This window comes from Colletotrichum spaethianum (genome assembly GCF_022836535.1).
Source record: "Colletotrichum spaethianum MAFF 239500 DNA, contig11, whole genome shotgun sequence".
NCBI lineage: Eukaryota > Fungi > Ascomycota > Sordariomycetes > Glomerellales > Glomerellaceae > Colletotrichum > Colletotrichum spaethianum.
This window is the reverse complement of record NW_026054781.1, coordinates 1296848-1313568: the sequence shown is the minus strand read 5'-3', so window position 1 is coordinate 1313568 and position 16721 is coordinate 1296848. Positions and strand designations below refer to the sequence as shown.

General features: G+C 56.7%; 3 protein-coding genes across 3 annotated transcripts; 1 reads left to right on the top strand and 2 right to left on the bottom strand.

Moving 5' to 3' along the window:
• Positions 1 to 2650: 2650 nt before the first annotated feature.
• On the bottom strand, positions 2651 to 3127 carry ColSpa_05299 (uncharacterized protein; the record flags this gene model as incomplete). Its single annotated transcript, XM_049271511.1, has 1 exon — positions 2651 to 3127. One exon carries the CDS (start codon positions 3125 to 3127, stop codon positions 2651 to 2653), a length of 477 nt encoding a protein of 158 aa, XP_049127468.1.
• A 6314-nt stretch (positions 3128 to 9441) lies between these two features.
• Positions 9442 to 16153, top strand: ColSpa_05298 (conidial yellow pigment biosynthesis polyketide synthase; the record flags this gene model as incomplete). The annotated part of the gene is made up of 4 exons (XM_049271509.1): positions 9442 to 9734; positions 9794 to 10085; positions 10142 to 16051; positions 16109 to 16153. The coding sequence occupies 4 exons, from the start codon at positions 9442 to 9444 to the stop codon at positions 16151 to 16153; spliced, it is 6540 nt and encodes a 2179-aa protein (XP_049127466.1).
• Positions 12620 to 15925, bottom strand: ColSpa_05297 (uncharacterized protein; the record flags this gene model as incomplete). Its single annotated transcript, XM_049271510.1, has 2 exons — positions 12620 to 15164; positions 15282 to 15925. 2 exons carry the CDS (start codon positions 15923 to 15925, stop codon positions 12620 to 12622), a joined length of 3189 nt encoding a protein of 1062 aa, XP_049127467.1.
• Positions 16154 to 16721: the final 568 nt, after the last annotated feature.

The window sequence follows — 16721 nt, the reverse complement described above, 5'->3', positions numbered from 1 at the left end:
TGCCTCTCACCACGGACGGGTTGTTCCTTTCTCGGGACATTTCACCGTAGTCGGCGATACGGAACATGTACCAGTTACCGCCCCCGTTGGATTCTTGGAAGAAAAAAAAAAAAAACATTGGACTGCAGCCACTCCCGTGAGACCCGCATCTCGAGGCGGCCCGAAGGAAAAACAAGGACAAGACGAGATGATTGCGTAAGATTCACGACACACGAATGCAGCTCTTTGCACATGTCGAAAGAAGCATAATGACGTCTAGACTTTTGGGGGACATCTCGACGTTAGTCAAGTCGCCGAGTCTCTCAACATTGTACGGCGAGCGGAGGGATCTCATATAGTGACTTGGGCAGTAAGTCAGCGTACAAAATCTTGGTCTCTGAAGCTATACCCCAGCGGTTTGAGCTCTCTAAACATAGGCTATTCCGCTCCGAGCTGAAGAGCTACGATTATCAGGCAAGACCTCCGGCTTCTTACCGACGCAAGACTCACCGACAGGACGACTAGCAGGTCCGAGATGGATCTCCGAGCCGAGCGGTCTCCTAAGAAGAAACGAAACCAGGCCCGCCATCTTGGATGCCGGTAATTGCTTTCCGTGCCTTCGTCTCATGTCGACAAAGATAAGGCAAGACAGACGCCCCAGGACCGCGGGAAAACCTGATTAGGTTGGATCTGGCAGGAGCCACGATGCATGCCCAAAAGGACGAGGAGGGGCGTGTGGGATGGTATCAACGGGAGGCATGGGAGCCCGTTGCTCCTGTTTGTTCGCCATGCCCCATGGGGGTGAGAATGAATGACTTGGAGCAAAGACGGATGAGGGTCATTTGCCCAGTCATACCGACATCAGCTTCCACTCTGCAAGCCTTGGGACGCCCGATATTCAGACAGGCATGAACCAGCCAAGGGCCGAAGTTCGGGCGCTAGGACGGGGAAGACATGCCCGATGTTCAGATGCGGTGTGGATGCTCAGTTCCTCTGTGGGAAACAGCAGCAGCAGCACCAGCAGCAGCCGCCATGCCCGTTGATGAGGCTGAAAAGCTTACGCCTAAATTGAGACGCGAGCGGACGAACAGTAGGATCCGACCCGCCGTCCTCGAAAGCCCATAGGGCAGCATCCGCATCTCACCACAGGCAGAGGTCGCCGAGACACCGGAGACGCAAGTCAGAAGTGAAAGGGGGGAGAAAAATAGAACAGATGAAAATCCTTGACAGCATCAAGGTCTCACGGCCGGGGCAGCACAGGTAAGGCTGATGAAGAAGCATGCTGGGCAACGTAGCATCGCCAGAGGACGTGTAGCAACGTCCTGCGTCTCGGCCGAACAGGGGAAAACATGCAAGCCACGTCTTTGGTTCTCCTGCGAGACGAGACCGCCCACTCGGATTGATCGCTTCACAATGCGAGAAGAAAAGCCCCGAAGGCCACAGATACGTCGTGTCATCTCGGGTAGGGTGCCAAGCTCTGGGGTGGGTATCGTTGCGCTTCTTTGGAATGTCTCCCATATTGGTATTGGGCTTTTTTGGCGTCCTTGATTAATGGCATGGAGATAACAGTGGAGCTGCAATTGTGACCAGTTGGACGTCAGGAGAGAACAAGGAATCCGGTTGGCTCCATCCGCTGCGTCTGAGGATAGACGAGATCTCGGACCGAAGAACCTGGTTTTGCGAGACAATCGACAATGGCCCCAATGAAACACTGTGCATCGAATCCAGAGTCATCACAGTGTGATGAACAGATGAATAATGGTCGTCGAGTCACTATCGGAAGCAACGTGACCCGATGTCCAAAACTGCGTCCGTATGCAAAGAGCCCCAAAGACTGCGGTGTCTAGTGCCTTCCAGGACCTTTGGTCTCGATGGAAACCAAGAAGCTTCTTCAGCTTGACATGGCTGACAAACCGCACACGCGCAAAATGGCCTCAAAGAAGCCCATGTTCTCCCGAGTCCGAGTGGGCCTGCAGATGGACGGCCCAAGGTGGCTGCTATTCGGAGAGCGCGCTAGCTGTAGGAGGATTCGATCTCTGGGAAACGGGGTTCTTCCGAGAGCGTTACGAGGTAATTGTCTCGACTAGACCGGGAGCACGTCCGGGCCATAGACTCGTAGAGAATCTGAGCGGCCGTGGGGAAGACACTTGGCAGAGGTGGATGTCATTGATCGTGTGGGAACAGGTGGATGTCCCGCCGCATCGACGGAAGGTACAGTCCCACAACATGAGCGCAACAGAAGAAAGAATAGAACAGCCCGCTCGTTAGCAGCAGCCTCACCCTGTCAAACATGTTATCTAGAGAACCGGAAGGAGTGGATCAAGAGAACCTTACAGTGGCTTACACGCACCCCTCTGAGCGGTGGACCGTGGAAATTGGCTTGCCCGAAAAAGCAGAGCAAAGTGGTGGTACAGAAGCGTCATCATTCTCGATGGCTCGTAGAATACGACCAGATTTCTGCTGCCTGGCAGATAATGTTCCTTCGCTGCATGGCGGTGTAACTGCTTGGCTCGTGGTTTTGCTGATATGCAGGCTTCGGCAGTCCAAGGGAGCGACATCAGGTCATCTACCTAGGGGACGCTCATCAACATCAGCACTACGAGCAGCACAATCAATGATCTGGGAATACTCTGACCAGGTCCGGTAAGACCCCATGCCGAGATTAGACGCGCTAGAGGGACGAAGCAAGGCACGCCATGCAGGCGTGGTCGGACGTCCGATGGTACAGCCGCGGAACCTGAGCTGGGTCGAATCGCTCCCTGACTGGGCGGTCTCGCATCGTCTTCGACACGCCGCCTAGGAAACCCGCCTGGACGCAATTCTTGCGCGCTTCTAGGCTGAGACCCTTGGTGATAGGGACGGGCGGCTGTACAACCTGGGCTGGATGTTGGAGCACGATGCTAGCAGCACAACACAGGCCGCGGTCGCCGCAGGAGCCGAGTCGAGCCTGGGTCCAGGATTCGGAACGGCAGCGCATCGTTGGACCTAATCCGGCGCTGAAGAGGTAAACCAGACCGGGATTTCCGCCTTGCAAGCAGTTGTGGTCGTTTGGACTGCCGTTCTCGGACTCGGAGACAGGACAAGAGTCGCGTAGTGTTCCACCTGGACCTTTTGGGGACGGGTAGCCGGCGGCAGAGTCCGGATGCATGGGGGTATGATGACTCGTCTTCTGGCAAATGGCCCAAGGCTGAGACTCATGGCAATGCCTTGTTGTAGACAATTCTGTGGGACGGTAGCATGATGTTGGTGTACGTATCACACGGGGGCATTTCAACCCCTGGAGGCGAGGTGGTACCGATAAACGGTTTAAGGCAAGCCACTGAGCCTGTTGTGGAAAAAGTGATCGACCAATACCATTGCTGTCCGGTTCATGCAAGGCTCCGCTGGGCTGGCCGGAGGGATGAAGGCGGCATGGGATGACATGACGTCGATTCCGATCAAACGTGACGCCGGACAGCTGTCGAGACTCTTGCGGCCGGCTTGGCCGACGGTTTGGTTACGGATATGTGGATAGGTTCATTCTTGGTTGAGATGCAGTGGTGTTGACCAACTGCATGCCAGTCGGTACTAGGCCAAAGTTCTATCAGACCGCCAGAGCAGTCATCAAAGCCAAGCCATCAGATCTATTTCGGAGGGAGATTATGGCGTGCATGGCTCCTCCCCTCTGGCTCCTACTAGCGATTAGCTGCATTTCATTTCGTTCGGGATCCGTTGACAATTCGTTGGCGGCCCAAGACAAACACGAGAATCGAGAGGTGCATCATGTCGGGCAAGATAAGCTCTTGCTCCAAGAAGGAAGGGGAAAGGGAAGAGGAGGGGGTGAAATGGGGGCGTGGATCCGGTCAGTGATGCTTGAGTTGGAGGATTGCATCCCGCGCCTCAGATTCCGAAGGACTTAACTTAACGAGATGTGATTTGAGGCACGGCCTAGTGGAAGGACAAGGTGGGTGCCGACGGCGGGATTGTCCATGTTTCCGGGGCTTGCTCAGTCCCCATTCTCGTCCTCCGCCTCCTCCTTCCACAACCGCCGCCAAAACGGGCGGGAGGCGGTCATAGTAAACAGACCAGCGCTGTAACCCGTCACCCACCTCCCTGTATTCCCGGGCTGCGGGAGGTAAGAAACCACGCTCAATCGCTGGGGCCAACGCACGCATAGGGGGCGGCGGGACGCCCTCGGGCAATACTGGCCGCTAAAGCGTGGTGGTGAGGCGCTGGCCCTGGTTCAACATTGCAGGCACCCAAGTGCCCGTGATTTAGTGACGCCCCGACCAGTGGCCAAACCTGTTAGGCCGACTCACTGGCGACTTTGCCCACTGGAGCTGCTTCCTTCACCTGCGACACGAGACACAATGGGCCGCTCTAGAGAACCCCACCGTAGCCTTTTGTTTTTCTCCCTTGTTTCCCCCCCTCCCCCTCTTGTCTTGTCTTGGCTTTCCATCCTTGTTATGGTTCCTCGATCCCCTGCCCGCAGGCCAGGCATGCGAGGCGGCGGCTCTCAATCTGATTAAGCGTCATCAAGGCCTGATTCGCTAACCTTTGTGCTAGCCGTATCCGTGCGGTGTGCAAACCCCAAGAGTCGTATAGACTGTGGGAGTGACACCATGTAGTTGGTGTCTATTGCGGCTCACTGTAATGGCAGCACACCAAGGGGAAAGGCCTGTAGCAGCGTGTTCTTCTGGGTGCATGCTGGCTTGTCGCAGATGGATCCAGCTCCCTCGAGATCGAGATGGCCGTCTGCAGGAGGCAGGAATCGGCCGCCGTCCTACGCTCTCGTTTGCATCGTTGTCGACGACGGCCGCTCAGACGTTCGCCTCTCATCCTTCAAAGCCCAACAACATGAGGATCTTCGTAACTAGTCCTGCGCGGCCGAGATGGTGTAAGGGTCGTCGTGTCCCATCCCAAATACGGGCCTCCACAGGGCGACATCACCGATTCAGACACCAGTCGCACTTGGTCTTCGTAAATCAACGTGCGCCGGCCGCCGTTGTGTCTAGATGGCCTGAAGAGGCTTGAAGCGGTAGTCCGAGTGGGCTTGGCTCTGTGCACCAAGCCCGTTCGTTTACAACCGCCGACCTTCAGGTGAGCGTTGCCCTTCATACCAATGTTTCTCTGCCATTTTTGCCGCGCCTTCCTAACCGCCTTGTGCCGTCGCCGTGGCGGTCGATGGACGTCCAAATTGTCCGCAGGGCCGCACATTATGTGTTCGCCGCCCGTCCATGGGGTCCCAACCTGCTGCTCCGAGATGCTTCGTCCAAGAGCAGCAGGCACTCATCTCTCTGACTGACTATTACCGCGAGATAGGCGCTAGATGATGGGATGAATAACCAGACAAAGTATGCACACCGCAGCCCTGGTGTGTAAGAGGAGGACGATGTTGGACAAGGTGTAGGAGCCGACTAGGAGTACGCCCTTTCTCCCACACACTCAAACAATCGGTAGTCACTCCCCCCCTCCCTATTCCCTGTCTTTTCCCCCACAGCCACGTCGAATTTGGGAAGCGATGACAACACAGCCAGGGCGAATGCTGCGGCTGCTTGGGGCAGAGACGATCTGAACGCCCATACAGGAAGAAACTCTCTTGCGAGATAAGAAAACAATCTGTTGCATCTTCCGGACCATCTCAACGCCACGAAACCTTTTGTTGCGAGTGGGAGCGAGAATGAGACCGTATGTCGAATCACAGGGCTGCTTGGTGCCTTGCAGCAGCGTAGACCGTAGCCTGCAGTTTTCAGCGGCGGGTTGCTGGATCCTGATGTCGGGCGGCGTCCTGGTCTTGGTCCTGGTCTTGGTCCTCTGGCCAGAGCATGTGCGCACACAGGCGAGGAAAGCTTTGGCGGCATCCGCTGTGGCCGTTTGCCGTCGGACCGTTGGGTTGGATCCCGCCTACGGCTTCCGACTCATTCTGGAAAAGAAACAAGCGTGTCAGTGCTGAAGATCTCTTTTCTTGATTAAGGTGCTCGAGAAAAACGCATCTGAACTACAGCCAAGCTGAGCAAAGGGTCCAAGAGAGAGGTAAAGGCAAATAGACAAGGTGGTGTGTGGGCGTATACGTGTGTACCGTGCCGCCGAATGTGTGTTTGTGTGTATGCATGTTTTGTCAGTGACCGTGCCTTTGCCGCCGAGGTGTTTCTGGCTGGCATCAGCGAGCGTTGCATCGGACGAAATGACTTCCGCTAAGGCGCCCGGTACCTGGGCTGGCGCTGGATGTTTTGCTAGTCGCCTTGGGTTGGTAATCGAATGTTTTGCGAGGAGACGACATGGCGGGGCCAAGAGAGAAGACGTCTGTTCCAAGCCGTGTTCCTTCTGCCGCCGCCGCCGCCGCCGTCGCTGTCGGGGATTATCATGCATTGAAGGAGTGGTTAGGTGAAGGGAGCCTTCCCCACAATGAACCATAGCCAGTTCTGACCGGCGGGGCCAGGAGCAAGGTCCATGTCAATGTTGGCGGTCGAGGACGACGCTCGTGAGGTGGTCCATAATACCTGACGGCGTGGCAAGAGGAACGAGAGACAGGGGGGGATCGAACAATCTTCGACCACCCCTACCAGCAGGTACTGCGTCGAAGCTCCAGACGGCCCCAGAGAATAGAAATAAGCGTACCTAGCAAGAAACGAAGCCAACCGGGGCCCCTTGCCTCAACGCCTTGCCTAAAAGAGCGGGATCAAGGGGGGGGGGGGGGGGGGGGGGGGGGGGGTCGCGGGCCCTGGGGCACGGTACGTACTGCCGTGGGCGTTTCCGTGCCGGCCAACCTAGCCCGTGGTTTGGAGACAGTGCCTTGCGTTAGACTGCGTCTCGATGTTGGTGCTGTCGGCCGAGGAGTTATGGACGGAAAAGGGGTCTTGCCGGAACATCCATCGCCCGCACGGCACCACGTACCCGCACTTTCCCTTCTCTCTGACCTTCCACGATCTTGCCTTGCCTACCTACTGACCTCGAGGACGGATGCCTTGCAGTCACTAGTATGGACTAAGGTAAGGCACCGTCGAAAGAGCACAAAAGGGGCACGAATAGTTACTTTTCTAGACGGCGTCCGTGTGTGCACTCATTACCCGGGATCTGTCTCGGTCTTGGACAGTTAAAGTGTGTCTCTTTTGTTGTTGTTGCGGGCGGGGAGTCTATGCTTTGCATTGCAAATGCACATGAAGAACCGAGATATCGATACTGTAAGTTGGGGGGAAAAGCATCCCCATGTCCATATGCATCTCCATAGTGACCGCCCGATATAGGTCCCCGCTTTCCCGACGAGACAGGTAGATACCTAGGTACGTAGATGGGCCAGAGTCGATCGTGTCAGGCTGCAGTACGTACTCGTCGGCGGTGGGGCGGGAATAGGCAGGACTGACAACTAAATCGAAGAGCACTACGAATTTGACGACAACACCCTCTTCGGTCCAAACGACCAGGGAGTACGTACCTTCGGCGTTGGAGGTGCTTAGGGAGAGGACTCAGTAATGCCTTCCCCCCTGTCCCATTTGCTTGCCGTGGCCTAAGACCCACTTTTGTATCAAAGGGGAACAATGGCAAGGTGAGAGAAAGAGGCCGGTGCGGTGCACAGAAGACAATAGGGTGGCATGTCTGGGTGAGCACGAGAGCCGCAGCCGCAGGCCCGCCGCCCACTTCCGTCCCCCGTCGAGTCCGACGACGTCAATCCATTCCTTTATTTTCTTTTTTTTTTGCCCTCCGATCTCCAACCAAACAACAACAGCCGCCTCGTGTCCCCGCTTTCATCACGACCTCCAACGACAATTGATCCGAATAACGTCGCTATGCAATCCATCGACGCCCATCAGCAACCGCATGTCAAATCCTTCCAGTCTTCACATTTTCTTTTCTCTTTACGAACACCGTAGTCGCCATCAAACATTGGCCCTAAAGCTCCCCTCGTAGAAAAAAAGGAGGGGGCGTGGGGCGTGTCGGCTAGGTTTCTATCTCTGGATTCGTCTCGCTTTGGCAATGTCCTTGGGGATGTCCGTCGGACAAAGCGTCGTCCATCGTCCACCCCCACAACCGCAACCCACAACCAAACGCCCTTCCACCCCGTTTACTCTTCCGTCCACTGATCACCCACGCTCAGGAATCAAACAGGCCTGTTTACCCCGACTTGTCTGACACCATGCCTCTCCCTTGTGGGAAATCCGCATCGACAGCTGTGTGAGGCTTGTCACTACAGCCTACCCGCGCTCGTATTGCGGAGTTTCACCAGACACTTCCTCCTGGTGCGGCGCACTGCGGTACGGTCCTGGGCTGCGTGGCCGTGTTTCGCATCCATGCTTTGCTTACCTTCTTCAGCACTCTCTGGTTACGGGTCGTCGTGCAAGCCCGAGGTCGTCCGGTCCCTCTCTCTCGTTGTCTGCCGCCCCTGTTGCCAGGTTGACGCCTCTGGGAAATCCTCGAGGCCGCCTAACGAGGAAACCAGCAAGCTGCCCTCACCGGCTGCCGTCTTCTCAAACCCGTTTCACACCTATCGATCGCTTTCTGGCTGCCAACGCATCAGGGATCGGAACATCCCTCCCCTCGACTGCCATACTAGGCCCTTCCAAACACTCCCCGTAGCTCGTTGTACAGGCCAGCGTTGCCCAACTGTCCCATCCGGAGCAATCCTGCGTCGCACTGCGTCTTCTGGGCAGGTATTCCGAGGCAACAAACTGGTGCTATCACGTCATGCCTGGCCCAGGCGGTCCTGACATGCCCCGCGTACAAGATCGGTCACTACTTGCTTCCAAGTACAGTTCCAGATGCGTGCTTGTATGAAAGCCCGATGCAAGGGTACAGAGTACACCACCTTGCCCGCCACGAATCCCTCGCACTGCAGTGCCATTCTGGGTGTGTGGAATCGAGGGTGAGAGAAATCGGCGCAAGGAGCGCGCGAGCGTGTGCTCTGCCTTGCTTGAGTTCCGCTCGAGTTGCCGCGCTGCGGCCTATTCTTGTCTATCCTCCTGTCTGTCCGCCTGTCCGTTCTCTCAAGTCAGCATAGGTGGATTGGCGCAGGAAAGCCCGTGTGGCGGCGGTCTCGATCGCCTGCCCTGAACCAATGGGTCTCGACCGATTCGGCAAGACACTGAAAATCACCCATGACCTTCGGTCACCGAGAGCCCCCAGGGCCGGACTCACGCTAGCCATCCGGGCGAGAAAAGGATGAGCCAGGTGGAAAGGAAGGGAAGGGGTGCAGGGGGCGTGCGGCTACATGGGATGTTTTCCACGCACCCCCTTCAACCCACTCCCTCTACCTAGCAAGTGTTCCATGTTACGATTCCGCTATCCATCAGCCATGACATTGACAGCTGGGTTGAGTAATTCGGGAGATGGTCCGTTGTTACGTTGGTGTGCACACCCTCCACCCGTCCTGTGTCGAGCCCATCTCAATCATATAAGTTCAAGACTCGCTCCCGCCATCCAGACATCTTGTTCTTGCTGGAGCACCGGGAACCTCATCACCTAGGAAATCTATGTCGACGATCCTTCAAGATGGCCGATATGATGTCTTATCTCCTCTTTGGAGATCAGTCGCTTGACACCCATGGATTTCTCGCCGAGTTCTACCGTTCAGGAAATCCGAGCACCCTTGCGAAGACGTTCCTCGACCAGGCTGGCCAGGCATTGAGGGAGGAGATCGATGGTTTGGGGAAGTTGGAACGGTCGAAACTCCCTACGTTCCTGTCACTCCGCCAACTCAACGAGCGATACCACGCCCAGAGCATCAAGCACCCGGGCATCGACAGTGCCCTGCTTTGCATCACCCAGCTGGCCCACTACATCGAGTACGTGATCTTCGCCTTCGCCCAGAACCTTCCCCGTCCAGTTGCTAACACTCTCCTAGCCGCACCGAGAAGGAGCCTCAAGATGGCGCTCCTCATGATCACACATTCTTCATGGGTCTTTGCACGGGGCTGTTCGCCGCCGCCGCGATCGCCTCGACCCCTTCAGTCTCTACCTTGATACCCATTGCCGTTCAGGTAGTCCTCATGGCCTTCCGAACCGGCTCCCACGTCGGTTCGCTGGCCGAGAGGCTCAGCCCGCCGGTCGGTCAATCTGAACCCTGGACACACATCCTTCCTGGCCTGAAGGAATCCGACGCCAAAGAGGCACTTACTAATTTCCATGAATCTAATGTAAGCGATTTCTATGCCAGTTCCCACACAAGGCCATATTCTGACACTAGTCGCAGTACATCCCCGTCGCCAGCCAAGCATACGTTAGCGCTGTGTCGTCATCCAGCCTGGCGATCTCAGGACCGCCTGCTACCCTCAGAGCGCTCGAGGACCAGAATGTCTTCGGCGTCAAGCCTACGGCTATCCCCGTGTACGGTCCCTACCACGCCGCTCACCTTCACGGCACCGCCGACATCGAGAAGATTCTTCGCCTCAACGACCCCAAGGTCGTCGAGATCTTCGCCAAGAGCAAGCCTCGCTCCGCCATCATGTCCGGAACCAAGGGAATCTGGTTTGCCGAGACCGACACCAAGTCTCTCCTTAAGGCAGTTGCCCACGAGTGCCTCGTCGACGTTCTTCAGTTCCAGAAGGGTATTGAGGGATGCATCGAGACGGCCCGCGACTTCGAGGGATCGACATGCCTCGTCATCCCCTATGGTCCCACCCACAACGCCGAGACTTTGTCGAAGCTGATCAAGGACCGCACGCAGCTCGATGTCCAGGTTCGTCCTGGACCCAAGATCCAGAGAGAGAGCATCAACTCTCCCATCGGAAACCACGGGTCCAGCGGAAAGTGCAAGCTGGCTATTGTCGGTATGGCCGGTCGTTTCCCTGACGCCGCCAGCCACGAGAAGCTTTGGGAGCTCCTCTCGAAGGGTCTTGACGTTCACAGGGTCGTTCCTGCTGACCGTTTCCCCGTCGCAACTCACTACGACATCACTGGCAAGGCTATCAACACGAGTCACTCCCAGTACGGTTGCTGGATTGAGAACCCTGGCTACTTCGACCCTAGGTTCTTCAACATGTCTCCCCGTGAGGCGTTCCAGACCGACCCCATGCAGCGTATGGCCTTGACTACTGCCTACGAGGCGCTCGAGATGTGCGGTTATGTCCCCAACAGAACGCCCTCGACGAGACTGGACCGCATTGGTACATTCTACGGTCAGACTTCTGACGATTGGCGTGAAATCAACGCTGCCCAGGAGGTCGACACCTACTACATCACCGGTGGTGTGCGAGCCTTCGGCCCTGGTCGTATCAACTACCACTTCGGCTTCAGCGGCCCGAGTTTGAACATCGACACGGCCTGCTCTTCCAGTGCCGCTGCGCTGAACGTCGCTTGCAACTCTCTGTGGGTGAAAGACTGTGACACCGCCATTGTTGGTGGTCTCTCCTGCATGACGAACCCGGACATTTTCGCCGGTCTGTCTCGTGGCCAGTTCTTGTCGAAGACCGGCCCCTGTGCCACCTTCGACAACGGTGCCGATGGTTACTGCCGTGCTGACGGTTGTGCCTCGGTCATTGTCAAGCGCCTCGACGACGCCATTGCCGACAAGGACAACGTCCTCGCCGTGATCTTGGGCACCGCGACGAACCACTCTGCCGATGCCATTTCCATCACTCACCCCCACGGCCCTACCCAGTCCATCCTGTCGAGACACATTCTCGACGAGGCTGGCGTCGACCCCCTCGACGTTGACTACGTTGAGATGCACGGCACTGGTACCCAGGCTGGTGACGGCACTGAGATGGTCTCCGTGACCAACGTCTTCGCCCCTGCTGATCGCAAGAGACCTGCCGACCGCCCTCTTTACCTTGGTGCCGTCAAGTCCAACGTCGGTCACGGCGAGGCTGCTTCAGGTGTCACTGCTCTTACCAAGGTCCTGATGATGATGCAGAAGAACGCCATCCCTCCCCACGTCGGTATCAAGAAGGAGATCAACAAGACGTTCCCCAAGGACTTGTCGGAGCGCAACGTCAACATCGCCTTCCACCTCACCCCCTTCAAGAGGAGAGACGGCAAGCCTAGACGTATCTTCGTCAACAACTTCAGTGCCGCTGGTGGTAACACTGGCCTGCTGTTGGAGGATGCGCCCCATCTCAAGGCGCCCGAGTCCGACCCTCGTAGCGTCCAGGTCGTCACGGTTACTGGCAAGTCCAAGGCTGCCATGATCCGCAACGCCGAGAGACTTGTTGGCTGGATGGAGCAGAACCCCCAGACGCCTCTCTCTCACTTGGCATACACGACCACTGCCCGTCGCATTCAGCACTACTGGCGCATGAACGTCGCTGCCTCCGACTTGCCTGAGGCCCAGCGCCTCATTAAGGACAGGCTCAAGGAGAACTTCACTCCCATCTCCACTCAGCAGCCCAAGGTTGCCTTCATGTTCACTGGCCAGGGATCTCACTACGCCGGCCTCGGCAAGGATCTCTACGCGCACTACCGTGTTTTCCGTGAGAGCATCGAAGAGTTTAACCAGCTGTCCCAAATCCACGGCTTTCCTAGCTTCCTGCCTCTCATTGATGGTAGCGAGGCCGATGTGACCAAGCTTTCGCCCGTCATCGTGCAGCTTGGTCTGTGCTGCTTCGAGATGGCGCTTGCTCGTCTGTGGGCCTCTTGGGGCATCAAGCCCAGCGCTGTCATGGGCCACTCCCTCGGCGAGTACGCTGCTCTCAATGCCGCTGGTGTCCTGTCTGCCAGCGACACGATTTACCTAGTTGGAGCTCGCGCCCAGCTCCTCGTCCAGAAGTGCACTGCTGGCACCCATGCTATGCTCGCTGTCACCGGCCCCGTTGACGCGGTCATGGAGGCCCTCGGCGCCGAGGCTGAGGCTGTCAACGTTGCTTGCATCAACGGCCCTCGGGAGACTGTTCTCAGCGGTGCGGCTGCCAAGATCAGTGAGATCTCCTCGCATCTTGGCACTGCCGGTTTCAAGTGCACCCAGCTCAAGGTGCCTTTCGCCTTCCACTCTGCTCAGGTCGATCCCATCCTGGACGACTTTGAGACTCTCGCTCGTTCCGTGAGCTTCGAGAGGCCTCAGGTTCCCATCATCTCGCCTCTGCTTGGCAAGATGGTTGAGAACGAGCCGGTCAATGCCGCGTACCTTCGCAACCACGCCCGTGACGCTGTCAACTTCCTTGGCGGCCTTGTCCACGCCCAGCAGTCTGGTGCCGTTGACGAGAAGACCGTTTGGCTCGAGGTTGGACCTCACCCCGTCTGTGCCAACTTCGTCAAGTCTTCGTTTGGCATCAGCTCGGTTGCTGTTCCCACTCTGCGTCGCAACGAGCCTACTTACAAGGTTCTCAGCAACACTCTGTGTGCTCTTCACACTGCTGGTATCAACCTGGACTGGGATGAGTTCCACCGCGACTTCAGCGAGTGCACTCGTCTCCTTGACCTCCCGACCTACTCCTTCGACGAGAAGAACTACTGGCTCCAGTACACCGGCGATTGGTGCCTTACCAAGAACCGTGGTCCTTCCGCGGTCAAGGCTCCTCTCCAGATCGAGCCTGCCAGGCCTAAGCTGTCCACCACCTCCATCCACGCAGTCACTAACGAGGATGTCAATGGTGACATTGCCCTCGTCGAGACCGAGACCAACCTCTCGCGCCCCGACACCCGCCCTCTCGTCGAGGGCCACTTGTGCAACGGCGCTCCTCTCTGCCCTTCCACCCTCTACGCCGATATGGCTATGACTGTTGCCGACTACGCGTACAAGATGCTCCGCCCTGACGCCGAGCCCGTCGGCCTGAACGTTGCCAACGTCGAGGTGCCCAAGACTCTCATCTTTGACGAGAAGCTTGATGCCCATGTCCTCCGCACCACCGTCACTGCCAACGTCGCTCTGGGCTATGCCGACGTCAGCTTCCACACTGGCGAGGGCTCTAAGAAGACCGAGCACGCTCACTGCAAGGTCGTCTACGGCAGCACTGAGCAGTGGGCTGACGAGTTCGAGCGTGTTAGCTACCTCATCAAGGGCCGTATTGACGCCCTCGAGGAGGCTGAGAGACAGGGCAAGGCGTCCAAGATTGGTCGCGGACTGACCTACAAGCTCTTCACTGCTTTGGTCGACTATGACAAGAAGTACCAGGGTATGGAGGAGGTCATCTTGGACAGCAAGACCTGCGAGGCTACCGCCAAGATCAGTTTCCAGACCACGGAGAAGGATGGCAGCTTTTTCTGCAACCCGTACTGGATTGACAGCTGTTGCCATCTCTCTGGTTTCGTCATCAACGGTACCGATGCCATCGACTCGCGCGAGCAAGTCTTCATCTCCCACGGATGGGGCTCCATGAGATTCACCGAGAAGCTCGATGCCTCCAAGACTTACCGCTCCTACGTTCGTATGCAGCCTGTCAAGGGTACCAAGATGATGGCTGGTGATGCTTACGTCTTTGATGGTGACCGCATCATCGGTGTTGCTGGCGACGTCAAGTTCCAGTCCATCCCTCGCAAGGTCCTCAACATGGTCTTGCCTCCTCGTGGACGTGCCGCTGCCGGCTCTGCTCCTGCCGCCGCTGCCCCCAAGGCTGCTGCCCCCGCCAAGGCTGCCCCGGCCAAGGAGAAGAGTGGCAAGGAGAAGGCTACCAAGCAAGTCACCGCCAGCAACCTCAAGGCTGTCAACGCCAAGCTCGCCAAGCGCTCCGTTGTCCAAGACGTTTTCGACATCCTGGCCAAAGAAGTTGGTGTCACCCAAGATGAACTTGCTGACAACATCGCCTTCACTGATTTGGGCTGTGACTCCCTGATGGCTCTGACCGTCTCTGGCAGAATGCGTGAGGAGCTTGACATCGACATCGACTCTCATGCCTTTGTCGAGTACCCGACCATCGGTGCATTCAAGGCTTTCCTTGCTCAGTTCGAGACCTCTGATCGCAAGGACAGCTACGTCCAGGACTCTGGTGATTCCAGCGGTTCCGTTTCCGAGACACCCGAGCTGGAGTCTGACTCCAACGTCACTACCCCTTACGAGGAGAGTGACCGTTCCGTCAAGGGTGACGGCGACGACACCGAATGCGGTGACCTCCAGAACATTCTTCGTGACACTATCGCTACGGAGATGGGCGTTGAGGTTGATGAGATTGTTGCGGCTCCAGATCTGGCTGCTTTGGGCATGGACTCTCTCATGAGTCTCTCTATTCTCGGCACCCTCCGCGAGAAGTCGGGCATGGACATTCCCAGCGACCTCTTCGTCACCAACCCCTCTTTGTTGGAGGTTGAGAAGGCCCTCGGTATTGGCCCAAAGCCCAAGCCCGCGCCTGCGCCTAAGCCTGCAAAGGCTGCCTCGGCCCCTCGCCGCGAGAAGGTTGAGCCAACCAGGGAGATCAACACTCACCCTGGCAACACCACTGCCTCAATCACCAAGCCGCCCCCACCCAGAGAGATCATTGACAATTACCCTCACCGCAAGGCCACCTCGATCCTTCTCCAGGGAAGCACCCGCACCGCCACCAAGAACCTGTGGATGGTACCCGACGGCAGTGGCTGCGCAACCTCCTACACCGAGATCAGCCAGGTCTCCAGCCAGTGGGCGGTCTGGGGTCTCTTCTCCCCCTTCATGAAGACCCCTGAGGAGTACAAGTGCGGTGTCTACGGTATGGCTTCCAAGTTCATTGAGGCTATGAAGGCGAGACAGCCCAAAGGTCCCTACTCCTTGGCTGGTTGGTCCGCGGGCGGTGTCATCGCCTATGAGATTGTCAACCAGCTCACCAAGGCCGGCGAGAGCGTCGAGAACCTCATCATCATTGACGCCCCCTGCCCCATCACCATCGAGCCTCTCCCCAAGAGCCTTCACTCCTGGTTCGCCTCCATCGGCCTCCTCGGTGAGGGAGACGACGACAACAAGAAGATTCCCTCTTGGCTCCTTCCCCACTTCGCCGCCAGTGTTACTGCCCTCAGCAACTACACTGCCGAGCCTATCCCCAAGGAGAAGTGCCCCAACGTTATGGCCATCTGGTGCGAGGACGGTGTCTGCCACCTTCCCTCCGACCCTCGCCCAGACCCCTATCCCACGGGCCATGCTCTATTCCTCTTGGACAACAGGACCGACTTCGGTCCTAACCGCTGGGACGAGTACCTGGACGTTAACAAGTTCAGGACCAGGCACATGCCTGGCAACCACTTCTCCATGATGCATGGCGATTATGTAAGTCTTCATGATGAGATATCTACTGTTTCCATTCGATGCTGACCATCAATCCAGGCCAAACAACTTGGACAGTTCATTCGTGAAGCGGTTTGCGAGTAAGGAACTTCATAGCGAAGCACATGAGCACACGCATTGCAGGGTATAGAAGGGGACACAGGACATTACATGACACGCGAGCATGATATGAGACTGGCTTTATCTTTTTCCTTTTACTACATTGTCTATTTTCTTTCTTGTCATCATTTTTTCTTTTTTCTGTCTTAACATTTGATATCCGCTCCCTGTACAAGTTTGACGGTATACATCCACGAATCATTCCTTGTTCACGTCGATGGGAAAGGGGGAATACTGTAGGAGGAGGGTTCTACTCACACGAGGGGCGTAACAGTCTCATAATGGTCTCTTTTTCCTTATCTGTCATGATCTGCTTTTTTCTCGTCTTTCCTTACAACAAACCAAACATGGCTTTCGGTGTTTTAGTGCTTTGGTTTTGGAAACGGTCCATAGAATGTACGCTCTAGCCGTACCCCTATAAGATAGCAGTACTTTGAGTTTACAATACACAAAGTCAAAATTACGTGGTCTTTCCCCCCTTTCCTCTGCCGTGAGACGCTGGCGATGTATGTTCCTAATCCGGCCCAAACTTGTTTGATCTAGCACCACCCCC